At 43.3% G+C, this 23,368-nt stretch overlaps 1 protein-coding gene across 1 annotated transcript in view; it reads left to right on the top strand.

Moving 5' to 3' along the window:
* ncam1a (neural cell adhesion molecule 1a) overlaps window positions 1–23,368 on the top strand; it is a 206,684-nt gene that overhangs the window by 137,588 nt on the left and 45,728 nt on the right. The window contains exons 2-8 of the mRNA XM_080013104.1: window positions 13,245–13,319; window positions 14,865–15,074; window positions 16,219–16,362; window positions 18,390–18,527; window positions 19,263–19,380; window positions 20,137–20,297; window positions 20,643–20,785. Coding sequence (XP_079869230.1) covers window positions 13,245–13,319; window positions 14,865–15,074; window positions 16,219–16,362; window positions 18,390–18,527; window positions 19,263–19,380; window positions 20,137–20,297; window positions 20,643–20,785 — 989 coding nt within the window. The remainder of the gene's footprint in view (window positions 1–13,244; window positions 13,320–14,864; window positions 15,075–16,218; window positions 16,363–18,389; window positions 18,528–19,262; window positions 19,381–20,136; window positions 20,298–20,642; window positions 20,786–23,368) is intronic.

Genomic DNA, 23,368 nt, shown 5'->3' with positions numbered 1-23,368 from the left:
TTGTTTCCCATTCTCAGGTGAATTGTGACTTTTCCCTGTCCACACCTAAACCAGCTGTTAGTCTTTCATCTGAACGGTCGACTCAACAGACCAGAATAATTGTAATCTTTTGAAGGTTTCGACAGCTGCTTTAAGTTTTGTAGTGGACCTGTACTCTTAATACAAAAGTGAGTGAACGGAAGTCAAATCCATGAACCATCTGACATTTGAGGACGATGAAAATATTTACGATTTAAAAAGTAATTATAACTGTAAGTACTTGTATTAACAAGGTCATCTTTGCTTATGCGCAATATACCACTTTGGACTCACCAAACTTGTCGATGATCTCCGTCTTTGCTGGAAATTGGTAGATCACCTGTTTTCCATTAATTCATATGAATATTTCCCGCAAAGAAAACAAAATGAAGACAAAGGAGCATTCAAGGCTAAGTCTAGGATATAATTATAGTGAAGCACAGATGTGGGGAAGGTACAAGACCATCTCAAAGGCACTGAATACTTCACAGCACATACCTCAGAGCTCAGTGCAGTTCATCATACCTCAGTAGAAAAACATGAAACTACAGCCACAATGCCTCGATCGGGCCGTCTCTCTAAACCCTCTAACCCCATTGAACATCTGTGGCAAGACCTCAAAACTGATGTCCGCTCCCCAACTGACCTGGTACATCTTGAGCAAGTTGGAATAGGCAAATCCTGCTCCATCAGAGTAGTGATGAAAAGTTTGGCTCTCTTTGAAGATTAGGCTCGTTACGTAATTTGTTCATTTGATTCAGTTGGTGTAAGGTGAGTTCAGACCCTCGGCTCTTTTTGTTCTTAATATGAAAATTGAGTCTGCAGTTACAGATTCGCAAACAGCCGACTCTTTTGGAAGAGTGACTCCCGACTTCCGAGTAATCTAAAAGGTTTATTCTCTCTGAACTAATCATAACCAGTAACTAATAACTAACTCATAAATAATCTGAACCAATCATTCAGTCCTTTGTCCCTACATCAGAGTCATCCAACACTACTGGTAATAGCTGTAAGAGTACAACCAAGTACTGAACAAAGGGGATCAGTACTTGTGAATTGTTGACATACATTTTATTTTTTTTCATTTATTAGTAAGTCTATTAATAAGTTTTAGTCAATAGTCAGTTTCTATTTATAATTGCATGCAGGCTGTTTGGTGCTTGTAGCAAGGAAGCAGATGGAGGATTTGGACATGGTGGTCTCACGTGGCACGGTTGGTCCAGTAAAGTTGTGGCTCCAGGTTATTACTTATATAATAATACAATTAAATATGAATAATTAATAATAGAATAAGGGCTTCTATTGCCAATGGAAACCAGATGATTTGCCATTGATCCGTCATTTAACAGATCATTGATCACTACCAGTAAACAGATCTCTATAGATCGTCTCTCTCTCGAAGCCGCATAACAATATCCATAAATATATCCATAATGTGAAATAATCCATTGTCAAACCAGCTTGGATATGATGCATTATAGCCGGCTTGTGTAATGTTAACAAACTATGAATGACAATACGATTTGGAGGGACTCTTACATTCATTTAAGTTAATAAAAGTGGCAATAAAATTTTGAAAATATTAAGATGCAATTTATAGCTACATGCATAACTCAAAATGTATATATATAATAACAGACACAAAATCATTGAGTCTTTGTACATCGCCGTAGCAACATATCATCATGTTTTCACATGGTACCTCCCCCTTGCTTCCCTGTGCTGTTCAGAAAGTGCCTTTTGGCGTCTCCTGTCTACCGTGTCCCATGTGAATGCAAGCGTGCACAGTCTCAACAGGCTTATTATTTCAAGGCACTATAAACCACACTTTACATTTAAATGTGTGCACCTGTTCAGAAACTGTGACATTTTTGGGAGAAAAGCAACTCCGTGACTCTGATGTCAAAATGATGAAACTGAAGAAACTGTTTCAGGTCGGTGCTTGGATGATAAAAATTGGGACGCCTTCCCTAAAGATGTTTCTCGTGGCCTAGTAGTGTTGAGAGAGAGAGAGCGAGGGGGGTGCAAAAGATGAATAAATAAAAATCAACAACACTCAGAAGAGGAACATCCGTGTTTCAAATGATTTCAACGCTGTCATTGTCTTCATACGGCAAATTAACACGCTTCAATTTGAGAGTCTGTCTCCTGACAGACAAAACTATCAGACTTTGCATAGTGGACAATATGAAAATTCACAATCAGTGTTAAATATTATGTTAAATATGCAGAGCAACAGCAGATGCCGTTTTCCAGACATAGATTTATTTTTATGCTTGATTCCTCCCACTGGCAGAGTAAAGCGCAGTTTGATTATCTCATCTTCTTCATTCTCCACATCGGATTGACGCAACAAGATTCCAAGCGTCATTTGCCACAAATCCAAGGTGTGACTCGCTCAGACTGGCGGGGATAACTGTCTATAAAATGTCACTGTGATGGGAAAAGATATTGGAAGAGTCAGCGGAGAACAGGTTTGATTTACGCTCTGCTTTCACCGCTTTACCACCGACAGGCTGTGGATTCTTCAGCTATATTGTATATTGGTATATTACCCCCCCACCCCCCCATACAGGACAATGCAAATGGAAGGAGCAGCTTCCCCCCCAGGCTCAGATTCCAGATAGAGTTGCAATTGTCCCTGCATAGTTTCCGCTATATTCTCTGGATGTTTCCCCGTAGCGGGGTTGGAATTCCCAACTCTAGCATGTGCAGTGGAGGGGTAGGCAGGGTGGCAACAGGCCTAATCCTGACAGAGCTGTGGTAGTGAGCGAATGAACGACATAAAGTCAAGGAGCTTAGCAGCCAACATATCAATGTCCGCTCAAGTCAGGCCCGACACCCGCAAAGAATCCCGGATTAATGATAAGTGATGGAGACAGGTTTGAGTTGATCTTGTGGTGGCTTATTTAGCTGACTATAAATGGAATGTAGAAAAATAGAAAAGCAATGCTAAAATCTCGCTTTTGATGAGGAGGTTTAAATTGCAAACACAAGGCGGAGAGTGGATACAGAAAAACCTAGAGAACGCCGAGAGATGCACGCAGAAGGCTGACTAACTTTTAAGAATGCAATTCACAGTGGGGGAGACACTCAAAATGTAAACCATAGGGGCTACTAGAGACTACACGCAGCCAGCGGATTGGGATCGAAAATCAAATTAGTGCAAAAAAAAATGTGTCGATGCAGCTGTCTCGGATGAGCTTTATAGATCGGAGATAACCCTCCAACACCATTTTCTCTGGCTTGCCAAGAGTCAACTGTCACTCTTGGACTCTGTGAGCCATACAGAATGCAAAGTCGAACATGATCAGGCACAACTATCTCACAAGCACTTCACAAAGCCCTAAAAAAAATGTAGGCCTGTGCACTATTGGCTGTGATCAAAAACTAATTTCCTGCCACTACTGCCCCCTCTTATTCACTGTACCCTGGAGGAGACAAGAAGCAGGAGAGGAGGAGAGTTTAAACAGGCCAACCAATATGCTTTGGCGTCATTAAATGTGACTTAGACCATTGATTCACTGGGCCAAGTAATAGGATCTACAGCGGGGGAAGAGGTAGAAATCGTTTGAAAAACAGGTTTGGGCCTTTTTTTCCCGCCGACTCATTCCCCGTAGAGCAACCTAGAGAGACAGCACTTCCTCGTGAACGAGCGAATTTAAAACAAGGCATGAGCAAAAACCAAAGACCCCCCCTCCCCAGACAACAGGAAAGGAGTCCAATTTGCACAGAATCCTGCAAACTAGGTCTGGCCCCGATTTAGCTCACGTTGTGTGATCTACAGCTCTCCTTTGGGGAGGTCATTGGTGTCAGTGTAAAGCAGGCTGCCAGGTGACTAATGGGCCCAGTCGACACTAAAACCGGGATGAGGGGGCCTATCAACTGTGCCTCACCTGATATACTGTCCTGGAAAAGCTGCCAGGCAACACCAGATGCCTTGATTGTCCTGACCAGACATTCACCTGGCAGAAGAAGGTTGTGGATCACACGTGACGGAACTTTCCAAAAAGTATCAAACTTATCTCTCGTTGATATACACAAACTGGATATAATGCATTGTGAAGTTCTCGGCTTTAAAATAGTTTCAATACTGTGACTTCCAATATTCTGTATATTTTTAGACCCTCCAATGTGGTCAATGCAAAGTTAAAGGAGAGGTTTGCCGTTTGTGTAACCTGGGCCTTCATATGTTGGTATCCTTGAACTTCTTTTTAAGCCTCATAACTTTTCCTTGTTGGACTGTGTTTATGAGCATCGCATGATTGTGCTATGATGGGAGCCGATGTCTTGACCTTAACCCACCTTACCAAACCAAGACCTTGGTTGGAAAATAGCAAACTCCACCAACCTACCTATTTGAAGTCTTGACTTTGACCTCTCAGTACGTCGGGGCCCTGCTCCTTTTGTACGAAACCACAGTGTCCAAGTAAGATCGTACACACAAACATGCATATCCACTGAATTCCCAGAGTGCGGGTTTGAACTTAAAGTGTATTATCATCTTCTGTTCTTTCATCCCCCTCCTTAAATCTCTTGACTTCTTCGGCTTGGTGCCAGGGAGGGGGGCCCCTTGCAGAGCGCTGTTGGCGTCCCATTCCAGTGTGCACTCGGTCAGACACGGCTTGCATGTTAAGCACCAACAGCTGACTGCTGGAGCCACACTGTAGCGGAGCCAGCCCGTCATGGCTGCCATTGCAGTGCTGCTCGCTTCCAATTTGGCTTCAACTCACAGACGCAAAACAAGCGGCTTTAAACTTCCAGGGGCCTGCTCCGATTGACACCGACAAGTTCTGCTTTGATTTCGAGGTCTCAAAATGAGCTGATAAGAGGCCACATCAATAAAGACGAGGAAAGTGTGGGAAAGAAATGGATGTCAAAAAGGGAGAACGGAACACCTCACCGAGGGGAAAAAAATGATTCAACTTAATTATTTGCTGTAAGAGAATGCAAAACTACAAAAATTAATCTGCAAAAAAATCTGCTAATGGTCTGACATCATTATTGACTCAAGATGAACCAAATTTTGCATAGTCGTTATCGTACAGTCTGGTATAAATCCAAACAATCCCAAAATGTTGTATTCTTAAAGTAAAGAAAGATGCCTCAATGCCATATTTCAGAGCTCAGAGCATTATAATTAAAAATCATTAAAAAAGGAAGAAAAAAATTAAAACTGAGCATTAGCTTTTTTTCCCTCGTGTAAGATGTTCTCACAAAGCTCGCTGGATAACGTCATTTGCACAATTCTTGGTAGTTAATCTTAAACGAAAAAAAGAGAGGTTTTGTTTATTTCCAAGATTTTTCGGCCTATTAAAATTACTTATTATTATTATTTTTTATTTTTTTTGCTGTCTCACCCCTAATCCTCTCCAGAGAGAAAGGCTTCCACACAGGGGGTTATGCTCATGGTTACCAGAGCTCCCAAATCGAATTGCTTTAAAGTATGGATGGATTATCACCAAATTAAAGTATCGCTACACACACACACACACACACACACACACACACACACACACACACACACACACACACACACACTTATTTTTATGATGCTTTCTAAAAAAATTATGATTTTATCAAGGGATATGCTTTTGTATCTGTAAGTGCTTGTGTGTGCATGTGCTGGCTGTGGACAAAAATAAAATCGACTGGATATGAATCATAACTTAACTATATCTCATGTCACATCTTACTGCTACCAACAGACCTTGATGTTAGGATAGGTTCATCATTTTCATCCCAGGCCTTATTGAATCATAGCACAACTTGGATGAATGCTTCACTGTTGAGAAACCTACCACTCTGCTGCAGCCACTCACTATGCTTGAATGCAGACCAATGGAGAGATTTAAGCCTTAAAAAAAAATGTAATCTCCTTTTCGAAAACAGGAGGCACACAATGTTATCGAATAGTTTTTATATGTTATATCGAGGAAAAGAAAAAGTTACAATCCATGAATTGTATCTGTTTTTTCAGGGATTTACGTTTCGATTCAGGAAGTTGTGGCGCTTCCTACTGTCAACAGCCAGCGATGCGCTTTGGATGTACTGCAGCTTTTTCAAAGAGGAGTTTTTAGATAAAATGCAATATTACTGTTATTCAAAACATGTTAAGTCACTTGGGACTATAATGCAAGTCTACAGTTTTCAAAAGGGAGATTCAACATGTTATTTTAAGGTCTAAACGTATGCCCCGATGGACTGAAGCACAGACAGGCACTGCAGCAGAGTGGAAAGTTCTCAGTAGTGAAGCGTCCATCGAGGCCGTGCTATGGACAGTTATAAATGATGGACAGCCCTGGGTCGAAAAATAGCGAACCTATCCTCTTAACTGACCTATTGCTCTCCCGTACGACTTGGATGTCTTTTGTTTATGTTTCCATACAAAACAAAGTGGTGCAAGTCCTGTGCCTTCTGTGATGCAGTGTTTTACCCTCCCTGTGTGCATGTAGAGCAGGCTTCACTCGATCCCTCTGAGCTGAAATGGAACAGTTGCTGAGGAAAACGGCGACTCTATAATGGCGGTTATGACTCTTTCTCCAGGATGTAGCAGCCTGCTGCGGTTGTCCTAAATTGTCTCTGTGTCTAATTGCCCTCTCTAGATGGCTCTGTCACAAATAACTCTCCCTTCTCATGTGTAATATATACAGAGTAAATGGGGCACAGTGGGGTTAATACCAGAGGCAGTTTTTGCCTCGAAAGGTTGAGCTACAGAAACATGGCACTGATGCTATTGAAATAGAGGAATTAAATCCAATACCTTACGATGGCAATTCTGCTTTCTTCTGGAAGGGGTGTCATGACAGCAAGGCCTCCCCCCTCCTTGTAGGAAATGCACTGAATGCAACAACAGATCAAATGGTAAAAGATGTATTATGGAGCCCATTCAGCCTTTTTTTTTTTTTTTTGCCATATTGACAATATCAGTGTTAGAGATGTTGATAAAGATAACATCACTGGTAGTGTAGCTCACTATATTATGCCAGCGGGCTAGTCTGCCGAGGGTGCATGCTGCTGTCAGCTTACATGAGTATATTAAGGATGCAGCCTCGTGGGGAATTAAAAATGCATTACACTAGATCGTTGTTTTTATTTATTTTACTAGAAAGGGTTTGGGACAGAATTTTTTCTTTTGTAATTATTATCCATCAGGTCTTCCCGAGTACTCACAGGATCATATCTTGTGACAAATAGTCTTGCACGGACAAAGCCTTGTAGGGTTGGTTCCCAGGTGGTGGCTGTCGTTTGCTTGGCAGAGGTCTTCTCTCTTCATTCATCATTCGGATTTGTCCTGCAGAGCAGTGTGTGAAGTGTGACGGTACTGCCGGTGGGCGGCAAGAGGTCATTTACAATAAATAAATAAAAAGTTTTTAAATTTCACTCTTGTAATTAAGTTTGAAATGACCATAAAATATTTATGATTAAATGTTTACTTTTTAAAAAAAGTAGTCAGAACTAATAAAACAAAGCTATGGGATTAAAATTACTTGTTATTCTTCATTTATATGACCTATTTTTGGATCTGGATCGTATCCTCTATCTCGTCATTGAGTTGTGACTAAAGGTTTGAGTGGACCACAGAAGATTTTCAGATTATCAAATTGAGCCGCAGCATTCTTAAGTTTGCGAACGGCCGCTGCAGAGCATTGATTTCACGCCAGTGCTTGGAGGACTGCGGTTAACTCTAACTGCTCCAACAAATTTAAAAAAGCTAGGCAACTACGAATGCATTTACAGATAGAATACACCCATATTACCCGTACATTATACACCCATTGTTGAAATGTTTATACTGTATAAACACCTTTATCTGAATTGGAAAGACTAGGGTCAGCCAACATTTTCTGTTGGCGTAAGCGCAGCCCAATTGTCATGGTACATTTTTTGCCCAATCTTCAAATTTATTTGTGCACGTAAATTTTTTTTTTTCAGATTTCCTTGTAAGGTTTCTAAAAGCACACATCTGAAAATGTAACCAGAAGACGGAACGACTTCATCAGATTATCTAAGTCCGATAAGATGCCTCCAATATGTGGTCGGACAAGAAGGCCTACGCTACGAGGCTTGCTGTGTCTGACTAAATACTTTCTGACAAAATTGTGGAAAGATAATCACTTTTCTTCAAGCGCATAGTAGTGTGTGTGTGTGTGTGTGTGTGTGTGTGTGTGTGTGTGTGTGTGTGTGTGTGTGTGTGTGTGTGTGTGTGTGTGTGTATGTGTGTGTGTGTGTGTGTGTGTGTTAATCCACTAAATGTGTAGCGGACATCTTTCTTCCTGGCAAAACCTAGCACCTCAGAGCGGAGCTGTGGACTCTGCCTTTTGAGATCATCCTTCACTTGAGAAACACTCCAAATATTGTTGTAGCAAGCCACAGACCAAATGTTATGAATAACAGCATGATATTTCACATAAATCTGCATTGATGTTGCAACCTGGCGCCAACGAGGTCGGCAGCCACACAGGCAGACCACCGTATGTCCGTGTGCATGGCTGCTTATCAGACGTACTGATGGATAACACAGGTGCCTGTACTGATGTACACCTGCACACCTCAGACCTCCGCTCAAACTCTGGAACAAACCACGCCCAGAAATTCAGAGATGACAGCTCCATCCTGGGCTGCATCAGTGAGGACATGAGGAGGAGTACGGAGGACTGATGGAGAGCGTCCTTGGATAGTGTGGCAGCAACCACCTGCAGCTCAACATCAACAAAAGCAAGGAGCCGGTGCTGGACTTCCCCCTACCCCTGTTGCCTTCCAGGGTGAGGTGGTGGAGATGGTGAACTCCTGCACATTCCTAGAAGTGCACATCAATAAAAATCTAGACTGGACCCACAACACTGTGTGCAGCTGCAGATGTTCTACCAGTAGCCAGTGCACTCTTCTTCGCTGGTGTGTGCTGGGGAGGCGGCATCAATGCCGGTGATGCCATCGGACTTAAGAAGCTGGTGAAGACTTGACCGGCTCTGTTGCCGGTCTGGAAATGGACAGTCTGGAGGTAGTGGCAGAGAGGATGAAGAGGCATCCTGGCAAACTCCTCCCATCATCTCGCTGAGGATGGAGTGTCAAAGGCATTCCTTTGTTCCCCCTTCAAAATTGACACTTGTTCGCTGCTCCCCGCACAGTCACTTTAATAACAAAATAACAGTTATAAATAAACCAAAATGCTGCTGTTATTATTATTACGTTATTACGTTATTACGTACATTACTAAATCATTGTTGGCCTTTCAATATAGAAAAAAAAGGAGGCACTTTTATAGCTACTACAGAAGTTAATTTTAGGGCCACTGTCTGTTTTTGGAACAGACAGTGGATCAAAGAGAACAGATCGGAACAGAGCGTACCTACAGTGTGGTGGGGCAGGGAATAACCAGGTGAGGACCCCTGAACAAAGGTTGTTCAGGGGTCAATTTGCGCAACAAGCAAATAATATATAATATATTTTACCTTAATAATAATTTATTATTTCGGTAAACAGATATATTTTCAGATAGGGTATTACATTAGATTTGCATTTCCACTGGAAAAAAGATCTTAGACTCCAAAGTTGCAACATTCTGAAAAGTAAACTTTTGAGATATTTGTACAAAGGAAATAGCTCTTGGGGTGGTTAACTTCCCCACACAGCCTGAATGCTGTGCCCGTGTTGCTTTTCAGCATCGTAGATATGATCATTTGATTTTTGTAGTCTTAGGAGGTATGGTGGCGCGGTATCTGTGATCTTTTAGGTGAGGAAAGTAAATACAGTTGATATGTTGTTTTCATTGTATCTACCTCCTGGCAACAGAAATCAAACACGTACAGCGGTCGCCTGTGAAGGAAGAACACCGGGTTGCTCTGTGAAGAGGGAGCCGATCGTTCGGCCAGGATTTTCCGGCAAATCAATCTTTGTAGGGCATTTTTTTCCTGTCTCTGGGGGGATCCGAGCCTTGTTTTTAATGGCTTATCTGATATCGTTTTGCTCAGTTTGGCTCTTTTATTTGACCCAAAAACTGTGCTGCTGTCTTGCAGTATTGTTTATGTATGATATGCTAATATCAGTTACAGAAAAGGGTGCATAGCCCTGCAGTTCACCCCCATCGATGCAGTGAATTGATAGTGCGGGAACAATGGCACAATCAACATTTTGTTTTTGTTGTTGAACAGCTCTCGTAGGTATTTTTGTTTGAAGTTGTGTGCTTGGCTCGCTATTTCTGCCAAAGTGTGGGTGGGTTGTGTTTGGTGGGTTGCTTGGCTTTCAGGATTGAGGGTAGGTGATGGGGTTTGGATGTGGTATGGCTGTCTATCTGGATTTACCCTCCCTTGTGCCAAAGACCCCTGCAGTAAGAAGAAAAAGTGAAATTGCAGGTAAAGCACTATCTCCAGGTTGAGCCTGGGATATATTGCTGTGTCTTCCCTGTTAGGAATCGCCGGTTTCCTTTTTCTATACTTCACTCAGTGCAGAGGAGAACAAATCTCAGGTGCTTCCTCACCACACCAATTCTCAATCTCATCTCGTCAGTGGCTCTGGCCGATTCACAGAGATAAAGTGCATTAGATTAGGTTCCGGGAAACGGGTATCCTTTGATTTACAGCATTATGCTTTCCTAAACTACTTCAGTTGAGGCTTCAGTGTGGCGGGAGAAAGAAGAAATAAGGGCGCTCCGTGATCTCTTTCTCCCCCCACACTGCAGCTTCAACCGAAGTCATTTAAGGGAGCGCCCTCTTTTGGCTGGGTGACGTTAAAGCAGCACTATCAAACTTTGGCTAAAGAGTTAGCTCATTTTTTTTTACACTACAAATAAAAAGCACACATGTTCGAGCGAGGGAATCCATTCATCCCCGACTCAACCTACGCAGGGGTTTCATTGCTGATTATGACTGGTGGCGGGTAGTCATCAGGAGCAGTGATGTCATCCGAAGTGTTTCAGGCATTTTCACTGTATATTTGTCTCCCCACGTTCTCTTCCATTTCACTTTGCTGCCTCTCTGTTTGACTCCTTCACCGTTTCAGAGTAACGTAGGGAAAAGATAAATCAATGTTCAGTACGTCTCGCGGCCACTGGGGCTCTTTGGAAAATGACAGGTATGCCATCCAAATCTGTCATATTGTAAAGAGCCCCAGTTGCCCTTTCCTACCTGGGCTTCATGGAAAGGCAAGGCAAGTTTATTTGTAGAGCACATTTCAACAAAAAGGAATTTCAAAGTGCATAAGCATAAAACATCAAGAGCATTAAGACAAAGTGCAAAGAAACAAATTATAAAAGGACACAGAATGCATATAGAAAAAAAAAAAATAGAATGCATAAAAACTATAGTGCAGTGCAAGAAATTAATCAAATAAACCTTGTTTTTTACTCTTTGTTAACAATTACTTTGCCTATTCACAGAATAGCGTTTTTCCTCGTCAAGGCGATATCCAGGCCCCAGAGAACTGGTCTGGAGATCTTTCCATTATCTGATATCACTGTTTCAGATAAGCCAAGGTCGTTATAATACAGTGTGCACAAAGCCACTAGTGTTCACATTTCAACAACAAGGCAATTCAAAGTGCTTTAAATAAACATCAGAAGCATCAAGATAAATTGCAAAAGAAACACATTGTAAAGAGAAGACCAAATTATAAATTTGAGAAATAGAATACATAGATTTTATAAAATCAAGTCATAAAAGTGACAGTGCAGTGCAAGACATGAATATTTAGTTTAGTAAAAAGCAGCAGCAAACAGAAAAGTATCCAGCCCTTGATTTAAAAGAGGTGGGAGTTGCAGCAGACCCGCAGTTTTCTGGGAGTTTGTTCCAGATATGTGGTGCATAAAAAGAGAACGTTGAACGCAGCTTCTCCATGTTCAGTTTTGACTCTGGGGACAGAAAGCAGAGCCAGACGACCTGAGAGGTCTGGATGGTTCATAACGTAGCAGAAGATCAGAAATGTATTTTGGCCCTAAACCATTCAGTGCTTTATAAACCAACAGCAGTATTTTGAAATCAATTATTTGACAGACAGGAAGCCAGTGTAAAGATTTGAGAACTGGAGTGAGATGATCCACTTTCTTGGTCTTAGAGGACTCGAGCAGCAGCGTTTTGATTCAACTGCAGCTGTCTGATGGATCTTTTAGGGAGACCTGTAAAGACACCATTACAGTAGTCTAGTCTACTGAAGATGAATGCATGGACAAGTTTTTCCAAATTCTGCTGAGACATGAATCCTTCAATCCTTGATATATTCTTAAAGTTGACTTTGTTGAAATTTAGGTCCGAGTCTATGACTACACCAAGAATTCTGTCCTGGTTTTTGGCTTTTTAACATTAGCGATTAAAGCCGAGCGCTGACTTTTAGTCGTTCTTCCTTGGCTCCGAAAATAATGACTTAAGTTTTGTTTTTGTTTAATTGGAGAGAATTCTGGCACATCCAATCGTTGAGTTGTTCAATGCACTTGCTCAGTGATTGTATTGGACCATAGTCCCCTGGTGATATGTTCATGTAAATTTGTGTGTCGTCTGCGTAATTATGGAAACATATTTTGTTGTTTTCCATAATCTGAGTCATTGGGAGCATGTAGATGTTCAACAGAAGAGGCCCCAGAATGGAGCCTTGGAGAACTCTGCATGTAATTTTTGTCCGCTCAGATGTGTAACTACCTACACACACAATGTAGTCCCTGTCCTTTAAGTAGGATTTAAACCGCTTTAGGACTGTGCCAGAAAGTCCCTCCCAGTTTTCCAGTCGGTCTAGTAATATTTTGTGGTCACCTGTGTCAAATGCAGCACTGAGATCCAGTAATACTCGGACTGAAATTCTGCCACTGTCTGTGTGTAGATGGATGTAATTGAAGACCTTAACAAGAGCAGTCTCAGTGCTGTGGTGTCGTCTGAGGGATTCACCAATGGGAAACTTACCAATCTGTTGCAGTTTCTTTAGCTGCAAGGATTAAACATTTTCCCCATTGGACTGCATTTATTTTGCATAGTGGGAAGCTGTAGCAGAGCGCTTTCTCTATAGTAAAAAATTCTGCTCCCTTAAAATGTTCCCAAATCAGCGGCATCACTGCTCACTGTCCAGGTGAGTTTCAAGAGCAGTTGCTGCAACGGTCCTTGACATCCATTTGTGGGAAGTGGACAAGAAAGCTACAAATTACCCTCAGTTGCTTGTAAATAGTTGCTTATTGTGTGTTGCCTCTGAAGCTATCCTGCCAGTCAGTACTAATATCCGTATGTTTTCCTTTGTCTGTTATTCTCCAGCCTCCATCCAGGTGGAAATCACCCCAAAGCAGGGAGAGATCAGCGTGGGAGACTCCAAATTCTTCCTCTGCGAAGGTATGCCCGACGCCAAAACATTGAACGGCAGAAAATGAAAATAAAAACACATAGAAGTACTTCAATCAAGCCAATCTTACCTGCCGATGGGGTGGTCAAAGTTGCTGAAGGCCACCTCTGGCCAATTTCACTTGGTGCCTTTTCCCTCTATTTTCTCCACAGTCGAGGTTAGTCTTATAAAACAGTCCACCAAAAAAACCCCAAAAAACATTCTATTCACCATAATGAGGAATTATCATTCATTTTCGGGTGGATTGTAGGCCAGCAGAAGTCTTTTCATTTTCTCAAAGGAATCCCTCCAATACAAATATTTTCAAGACGGTCATGTCTTCTAAAAAAACAAAAAATAAGATGCATTTCATTTTTAGCAGCGCGTATAACAAATTAGGAAACAAAGCATGAATATACAGTCGGCCTATATATACACCTTGCACAAAACAATACCTTGTCACAGTCCTTGCTTGTCCTCTTCCTTGCGAAAGAAAATGTAATTGGAGGATGGAGACATGTAGGGGAAGTCAAACAGAGGAAAGACATGTTTTGTTTTTTCTTACATTTCAAGTCGCTTAGTTGAACTAGGGTCCGAGCTGGATTATGGCGAAATTTTGTCTTAGTTTTGAAAAGAAGGGAGAGTAATCCTGCGGCCCTCGCCGAAGTGGACAGATCATTTCAGCGCTTCGGTGAAGGTGAATAGGAAGATTAAATAGATTGGCATTTACTCTTGAGTGCAAGGCGATAGCTGCTTTGTTTCTTTCACCAGGATGTTGTCAGTGCTCAGATAAAGGTCTTGGAGTAGGGTGAGGGCGGTTGGGTTGTTCTTTTTCTTTCAACGGAAGAGAGGCAACTTTTTTTATGTTGAATGTACTGTTAGTTACTATGCTACTTCTTGTTGGGGGTCAAAAATCCACTTGCTGAAAGGTGGGTCCTGAGGGACTTGAGGTTGAAGTTAGGCACCCCCAATAGTGGTTTATTGGCAAACTGCTATACTGGAAATCATAATAAATGCAAAAGGACAAGAAAAATAATGCTGAAATCAAGTATAAGTATCTGCTAATGGGGTGCGATCATTTTATCTGATTCCTAAAAAATGGTAAAACAACTCCTCTGATAGAAGGAGCCTGTAGTCCAGAAGATGTTGTGCTCTTAAAATGAGGAACTGTTTCTTGTTTGAGGGTGGAGAGCATCAATTCTCCACATGTGCTCCCCATGTTTTTCCCACTTGTATACGTCTCTAGAATTACTTCTGTAGATCGTTAAAGACGGATTTTCCTCAAAACCAGGTGAGCAATCAAATGCTTACAATCCGAGGTGCTTACAATCTCTGCGTTTATGTGATATATCAGTCATTTCCCTGTAAAAAAAAAAATCCTTATGCGATGGCATTAGTAGAGACATTATCCATCGGCCATTTCTCCTTTCTGTCACCGTCACGTCACGCAATTGTTGAATTACCAAGCAACATCATAGTCATCATTGATCTAGCAGCTTCGGAGCATGCAACCGGAGCATGACCCTCAGTAATTCTTCTCACATTTTTCTTTCCAGTGGCAGGGGATGCTAAGGACATTGATTGGTACGCTCCGAACGGGGAGAAGATCCTCCCCAACCAGCAGGACATCTTCGTCAGCCGCACCGACGAGTCCACGTCCACCCTCACCATCTATCATGCCAATGTGGACAGCGCCGGCATCTACAAGTGTGTGGCCAGGAGCGGGGAGAAGGAAGCCCAGTCCACCGTCCAAGTGAAGATCTTCCGTAGGTCCACCTCGCCGGCTGCTTGTCTCTCCACAGCAATGAGGGAGCGTTGGACTCCCATGGTTATTTTCCATGGCATGGTTTGCAGGTCATTTTTAATAGACACGGCCTGAATTTAAAGGACCGAGGCCTCGATTCACTGATCAATTGTTCAACTGTAGAAACTTTTGCTGTCTCGCCATAGCAGAAAGACTAACCGGATGCAATTTCCACTGAGCAGTAATGGCCTCGAGACTCGCAAAAGATTCATTCGCAAATGAACAAAGCTTGCGACTGACCCCGGAGGCGGGTGTTTCAAGAGAGTTGTTTTTTCCACGGCTCAGCGGCTGCAGCCAAACACAGGCATTCCCTAAGAATTGACCTTCGATTCGCGAAAACGAAAAAGAGCCGAGCACATCAACGCGCCGAGCTCAGCGAGTGGGCGAGGGAGAAAGAGAGAGAGAGAGACGTTCACGCTATACGTTTCATTTTCTGCGAGGGAATGTTCTTTTTTTTTTTCGCAAACAGAAAATAATGACTGAAAAAATGTAATTGACAACTCTGAACTCAATCGACTCTTCTGACTCTTGTAACACCAACCGAAAGAAGCCGACAAAGAGCCGACTCTCCAAAAGAAGAGAGACTAACTTTTCTCCACTATTTGGAAGTTACGTGAACGATTTAAGGCTGCTGATTTTGGTTGTGAGCTGTTTGTACTTAAAAAAAAGAAACTCACAATCCTCGAATGTGCAGTAAATTCTACATTTAGATGTCACATTTTCAATATTTTACATATTTTCAAATTCTTGCAATATCTTGAAAAAAACCCCCACACAATCCCGGTGCACCATCCAAATCCTTCCCAAAATGTTCCATCGTCGGCATGTGTGTGTGCCTGTCAGAGTTTGGTTTTGTAATTGTAGGCTGAGGAGTCTGACAACATGTCGTTACACATTGCATTTGGTCACTTCACCAGATGGCATCCAATTATCCACTGTTGAATTTAATCCTATTATGTTTTTTATGCATTGTGAGCGCCTTGGAACAGAAAAATCTTTTGTCATCATTTTTATCGCAAACGCGGGCATGGTTGGTTGCCTCGCTGTAACCGACAACTGTTTTCTCTCCCGCTCTTCTTTTTTCCTGATTGTTTTTCTCTTTGCAGAAAGAATCAGCTTTGAGAACGCCCCGAGCCCGCAAGAGTTCAACGAGGGTGACGACGCTGACATAATATGCGACGTGGTCAGCTCACCTCCCGCCAAAATATTTTGGAAAGACAAGGGATCAAAGATCCAGGTTGCCGAAGATGGTAAGACAAGAGTTGGACACTGTAAAAAAAAAAAAAAAAGATCTATGTTGACAAAGGATTGAAAAAATAAAAAGACCAAATTGAAAAAAGAAAAAACTTGAATTGAGCAAAAGTTTTCTGCCAATTGGGTGAGGAAGTTTTACTGTTGAAAAAAAAACTGTAAAAATAAGAAAAGTTGTCCCCAAAGCTGATTAAAAGTCTTCTTTTAGAGTGGACAGCCTCAAAAGTCTTCTCTTCCCTTTCACGCTTAATTCCAAAATCCCTTGCGTTTTCTCAACATGTAATCTTACACACACTTCGATGCCAGTCAGTTTATCTCAAAAGAAAAAGAAAAAGAAAAAGTTCCATGGTTTAGTTTCACTGTTTTCTGGCTCTTCAACATTGTTTTTTTGCAGTGTGTATGTATGCATGCCCCAGACTACCTGCCTCCTCTGTCTGCTCACCACAAGCGTACATTTTTGGGAAGCGCAGGAATTTCAATCCTTGCGGACAACCCCGGCTGTAAAAAGGCCCAAAATATGTTGAGGACGTAACACATGTCTTTAGGGTAAACACCAAAATTGTTTGTAAAAAAATAAAAATAAAAAAAATGAAAAACAATAAAAGGCTTTTGGCGTGGATTCAACAAACTTGATGCCATTTGGTCAACTGATGCTCTGAGGGGGAAAGACAAAAAACAATCTACTGGCTGCTTTTTTATTGAGTTTCTTTTTCCTTTTTTTTTTGTTGTTGTTGGTTACAATTAGTGGCTTTTCTCGTGGAAAAACAACATTCCTTTTACCGGGGTCCAAGGAAAGGCACAGCCTCTGTGCAGCGCTGTGCAGCGCTGTGGTGAATCCAGCCCCTCCAGCGGTCAACAAGGGAGGAGCTGTTTGACTTTAAAATAGTCCTCCGTCAGATTCCCAACCTCCGTCCTCAAACGCCCGCCCTTCTTTTGGTGGTGATGGTGTTGTTCTTGTGTCAATTTGTTTCAAATAATGGATTGCATGGCGACATAATGCAAATACAGTGTGTACATATTTTTTTTAACTTAGAAAAGGGAATACTGAGAAGAGAACTGACAGCGTTTTCAGACTTTCTTTTTTAAAGTGGTTTCTCAGTCTCGGAATTAAGAGTTTTCGAGCGTCTCGGTGTTTCATGGTGTGGCCAGTTTGAGCTCAGCTCTGCCAGAGGGGAGCTTTTATGAGGCTTGTATTTCATTTTCACAAGACTTTAAAACGCTGGATATGTCTTTTGACAACTGAAATATTGCGACAGAGGTCTTGTCTATATAAATCACATTTGCATTTCTGAGCAGTTATTAATGTGTCGTTCATTTATTGAGTTTCTGTCAAAACAATAGTATTTATAGCGTCAAACTAGAAACATTGAACTCTATACTATAAAACGATCAAAGTACAAGCCTTAAAACCTTTAGCTTCAAATGTGACCAGCTCATTTAAGGTTCAGTTCCATGACAAAACTAATTTCACCTATTTCCAATTAAAAATATTGCACATAGAACAGAAAATGGAAAAACATCCGCCTTTGAGTTAGCCATTTAGCCTTTACAAAACGGTTACGTACATTTTGCAATAGTCAAACCATAAATAGGGAAATTAACTCCCTCCAAAGCTGAGTGTGCCACTCGGGGGTTGACTTTGCATATTGCATATACATTATCAGCCAATTTAGATTGTTTTTACGTTCCAGTTGGTTATTTTATATATATATTATTTATATTATATAAAAATTAAGGGAAAACATCTCAATTTAGTTCATAAAGGAATTACAATGAGGACAGCATCATCAAATATCCCCTGAAAACGAAATTCAGATGTTCTGTTGTCAAGGTGTCGTTTCAGGGACATCTCAATGGATACGTCGTTTTGGACAGACGCCCTGGCCACCAGGGGGCGGTGCATCGATGCGCCGTCAAAGTGTTTATGAAGCGTCCCACTATTCAGAATCCTTGTCTTTGGGTGGGACTGAATCGCCTTTTTCGTCTTCCTTTTCTTTTTTTTCCCTATTTTGTCTTCCCATATCAGTGCGCTACAGGCTCCTGGACAACAACCACCTCCAGATCCGCGGCATCAAAAAGAGCGACGAGGGCCGCTACACCTGCGAAGCGCGAGTCACGGCCAGGGGAGAGATCGACTTTCGGGTCATAAAGGTGGTCGTCAACGGTGAGCGTCACATTCCTTACACCTCCACCCGTCCTCCCCGCCTACACCGCCACTCTCGGCACCCACCCCACCAGCGGTATTATTGGAATACAATAGAGTTAAGGTCTGAGAAAAGGCCTTTTGTAAGGCCAACTGCCATGCTGACACCCATCAACTGCAACTACGCATTCGGAGCGATAGAAATGTGAGACGGAACATCGGCTAATGGACTATTTTGACATGTAGTACTTTTATACCAAATGTAAATTGAACTAAAATACTGTATCATGAGACCACTTTCCATAAGTATCTTCCTACAAGTGCAAGGAGACACGCTGCGATCCACTTTGAGTGTTTATATAGATTAATTGATTAATTATATATCCAGTTATTCAGCCACCAATCCATTTCATCCATCTATCCAGCCATTCCTCCTATCATCCACTCATCTGGCCATTCATCCACCAATCCATCCATGTATCTATGTATTTATCTCTTTATTCATCCATCCATCTATCCTTTCATTCGTCTGTCCATTTGTCCATCCATCCATCCCTCCATCCATGTGTGCATCAATAATAAAAAAAAACACACAACTTTTTGGACAAAAGTGCTAAATGAATAAATGAATTTAAATGTAAAGTGATCAATCCATCCTCTTCACCAACATATTCAAGCTGATCAAAATGTGTTCTTGCATTTGTGTACAATCACAGTATTTACTCCATGGTTATTCCCACAATATGTATTTTTCAGTGCTTCCCAGTATTCGCACAAGGCAGGCAGAGGTCAACGCCACGGCAGACACCGGCAACTCCGCCATGTTGGCCTGCGATGCGGACGGATTCCCCGAACCCACTGTCACCTGGGCCCGGTAAGGCATACATAATAAGTTGTGAAATGACTTTGCAAAATGCACATTTTTGAACAAATAATCAACAAATTAAAAAGTGATAGAATAATGAAAACCCTCAAACCCATGAGATGAGCTCGACTCAGTCTCGGACGGCGGGGACCGGGCATCGGCCCCATTCCCAAACGCCGAGGTCTTTTTAATTTTTCCAGATGTCGGGGCAACTCCCCCCCCCCGTCCTACAACCTGAATGCTGCGTGCACGGTTTTACGCAGCCCGTCTCAGGCCTTTCCCTGGGAGAGGCGAGGTCGGGCCGGGGATGTGGGAGAACAGATGGGTGAGGAAAGGGCGGAGCGGGAGGCTAAAACTCCACCATCAATCCTGACTTTCCGCGCCGCTGACGGGCCCCGTCGCTCACGATGCGTCCGAAAACACATCAGCACGGCCTCTGGCGCAGGCGCGGCGCTCCTCCGAAAAAGGGAGCTCGGGGGCTGCAGGGAAGAGCGTTATTTTCCGCGACAGCCCCGTCAAAATCAAACGGCCGTGGCGGGGCCTCGAGAAAATTTCCGACGGATGCGGCGGCTTTTTATTTTTATTTATTTATTTTTATTTTTATTTTTTTAAAAGAAGGGTTCAGAGGCGTGAGCGGGCGCCTTTTAGCGCCAAGGGCTCCGGAAAAAGAAATCCATTTTTTGAGCATGTTGACATTTGTGTCGCAAACATGGTGACGTGAACGTGGTGATACCCCCCCCCCTCCCCCGGTGCCCTTATCCTCAGCAACAACGTCGTCCTGGATACGGACGAGAAGTACAGCCTGAACGAGGACGGCTCCGAGTTGTTGATAAAGGACGTGACGAAAGTGGATGAGGGCGATTACACTTGCATCGCCAAGAACAAGGCGGGGGAGAAGGCCGAGGAGGTCAGCCTGAACGTGTTCGGTAAGAAAAGAACCCTCTCTTCCCTTTTCAAGAACAGCACTGAGCGATTTGAGCGGTACCGTCAAATGAGACGAGCGGAGCTCTCGAACAAAACGTTCCGTTTGTAAATTGGCGAAAGCGTCTTTGTACAATTTCGGCGCCACGAGGAGTGGCGCCTGAGGACCCAACCGGCTCCTAAGGGGCTTCACGGTCTATTCTCACCTGTATTTCAAGAGAGTAAAAACCGCGCTCCGCCCACCCGTGTCGAAACGCGCGGGGCTCCCGGGGAGGACGGCGGTTCGTTCGGTACAGTTTGTCAAGATGTTGTCGTTTTTGGTGTGTTTGTCCGACTCGACGCGGTTCCAGTGCAACCCAAGATCACCTACCTGAACAACCAGACGGCGTCGGAGCTGCAGGAGCAGGTGACGCTGACCTGCGAGGCCTCCGGGGACCCCACGCCCGCCATCACGTGGAGCTTCGGAGCCCGGGTCTTCACGGAGACGGAGCAGGTAATTTCACCCGCGCGCCCGTCTTTGTGAGAGGGTTTCGTTTGAGGGGGCTCGTTCTCTTTTTATTTATTTATTTGTTTTTTTTGTTCGGACCGCGTTTGCTTTCAATTACGGTCACGTTGTTCCGCCGCTCTGAACTCGGCCCGGTCACGCCGAGTTGTGAACTCAATGTCATCAGTTTGACACCCGGCGGTTGTCCCTCAACATTACCGGCTGTGAGGCGGCGCTTTGAGTGAGTTTGGGGGGGGTTGCCAGCAATCACCACCAAACTGGCAACCAGAACCACCAGAACCAATGTGTTGAGCTTCGCGAAATGTCTCACAGCTGCCAATCATAGACGGACAAATGGTTGCGTGTCAAAAAACAGTCCAGAATATTGTTGCCTTTTAAACAAGCAAGATTTGAATTAAATTTTTTAATTATTTTTTTTACTCATCATAAAGACATAAAAGGTATCGCTTAAACAACTCAGCTCCTGAGATGCTGGGAGGTGTATTTCCCCTCAGTTTAACAGGAGCTAGGCTAGCTGACCCCTCCTGCGGCCCTGCGTCGCGCTAACACAGTTAGCATGCAGCCCTCCACACACGGGAGCGAAATTGGTATTGATCTTCACGTCTGAACCTGGGTGAGATGGGCGAAAAAAAAGAAAAAAGAAAATAATTCTCCCTCTCCCGGGATCGATAACTCTCATTCTACGAGCAAATTAAAACGGGGGGGAAATCTTCGCGATTAAAGTTCGGGTCGGGGTTGGGGTTTGCGATACGTTTCTAATACCTTAGACTGGGGATCCCCGGCCTTTTTTATTATCACGGCCGGGGGGCCGGGGGGCCGGGGGGCCGGTTTTGGTTTTGCTTGTTCACATGTTGATGTTGGGGCGGAAAAAGCCTCCCCGTTACGCACGGGGCATTTTTTTTGTCTCATTCAATGAGGAAATGTAGGAAGATAAATACATCCACGATAAAAAAGACAATATTTGTTTTCGCTCACTTGTTTTCGCAGCGGAGCGGAGATCGCTTCCGAACCCTTGTGTGGGGCGGGCAGGACGCCTGTATATTGTCGTTGGTTGGAACGTAAATAATTATCGGGCTTTGCAAAACATAACAGAAAAAAGCACAGACTAAACAGAGCACCCCCAGCAAATGACAAATGCCCCATGGCCTCGCACCGGCCCGAGTCCCAGTGGTTGGGAACCTCACCGTTAATCCATTTTCACCTCCCTTAATGCATCTGCTTCTGCTTCACAACGTGCTTCCAAAAACCGAGCCGTGTTCCCCCCCTCCCCTCAAATATTCTTTCGTCAGACAAACGGCTCGTCCGTTATGTCGCCGGCGGGTGCCCGAGCCCGCAGGTCCTATTCTTTATTGCCATAAAAAATAAAATGTCCTCGCAGCTGCGGCGCGGCGTGAGCCTCAATTCATAACGGTTGAAAATGGCGCCCGTGGGCCTGTACGTCGGACTGTAACGACGGAGTTATGTATCTCTGTGCTGTTCCGCTTTTTAAATTCCTGTTTTCTTTGGTCCGCTGCTTATGGGGGATCTTGTAGGGGGGGGGGGGGGGGGGGGGTTTGGTTTTTTTTTACGTTGCTTACCAAATGTAGGTTCCGAAAATCCCCCTCCCTTTGCTTGTTTGTTTTTTTTTCTCCCTCTCCAGCCTTCCAGAATGCATCCCATCCCAAACACATTGTATTCCTATCATCTCATTAAAAGTGGTCGAAATATATTTATGAAAATCCATCTGGTGCTCTATTCTGACGAGACGTGGGACAGATTGGCCTCTTCAGGGGGGTCATTTTCTGCTGTGAATGCAGCAAACAGCATTACGGCTTTACAACTACCTCGCCGTTTTGAGCAGGTCGGTGGGAAACCGGGAGAATTCCGCGGATGACTTTGCACTTCTCTCTCTCCACCAAAACTACGCCTTCAAATATTGAAACTTTAGTGGAAAAAAAAAAAAAGAAGAAGAAGAAGAAGAAGGCGTCGACAGAAGTTTGCCTGAGACCTCGTTAAATGCCGGCCTTTGGGGGGAAGGCCGACACAGATGCTGGGGAGGGAGGGGGCCGTTCGTTTTAAAGCGTATACGCTGGGTGGATTACGCTGCAAATCCCCAAATTCCATTTGAAACGGCAGCGTTTATTTTTTTCTCCCCCAACATCTGGGTTTACCCTGGTCTTCGCTCTCAGACCGTCAAATTCTTTTCCCTGAAGTATGCCTTCTTCTGATCCAATGGGGGTTTTTTTTGTTTTTTTTTGTCTTTTGTTTGTTTTTGGCCACTTGAGGTGGTGGGGATGTTTCTTCAGAGGCCGCTGTTCTCTTTTTGTTAACGTCCATCCAGAAAGCACGCCGTTCAGCCGATTTATGTCCGAACGAGGGGGGGGGTTGGTTTTAATACTAATACTCTTTTTTTAATGATAATATTCTGAACTAAGAATTTAACGTTTGCAAATCCCGGGTAAGTATTCCCACCAGGGCTGGACTGGGACAAAAGAATTTGGCCCTGGCATGTTTGGCCCGGACGGCCCGGGGATGTGCGGGTGACGGAGGTCCAGTGGCTAAAAAGTCTCCCCGTAAAAATTCTCTGTGATC

Source organism: Zeus faber, assembly GCF_960531495.2.
Source record: "Zeus faber genome assembly, chromosome: 14".
In the NCBI taxonomy this organism is placed as follows: Eukaryota; Metazoa; Chordata; class Actinopteri; order Zeiformes; family Zeidae; genus Zeus; species Zeus faber.
Note: the sequence above shows the minus strand (reverse complement) of the source record. Positions and strands in the feature narration are given on the sequence as shown.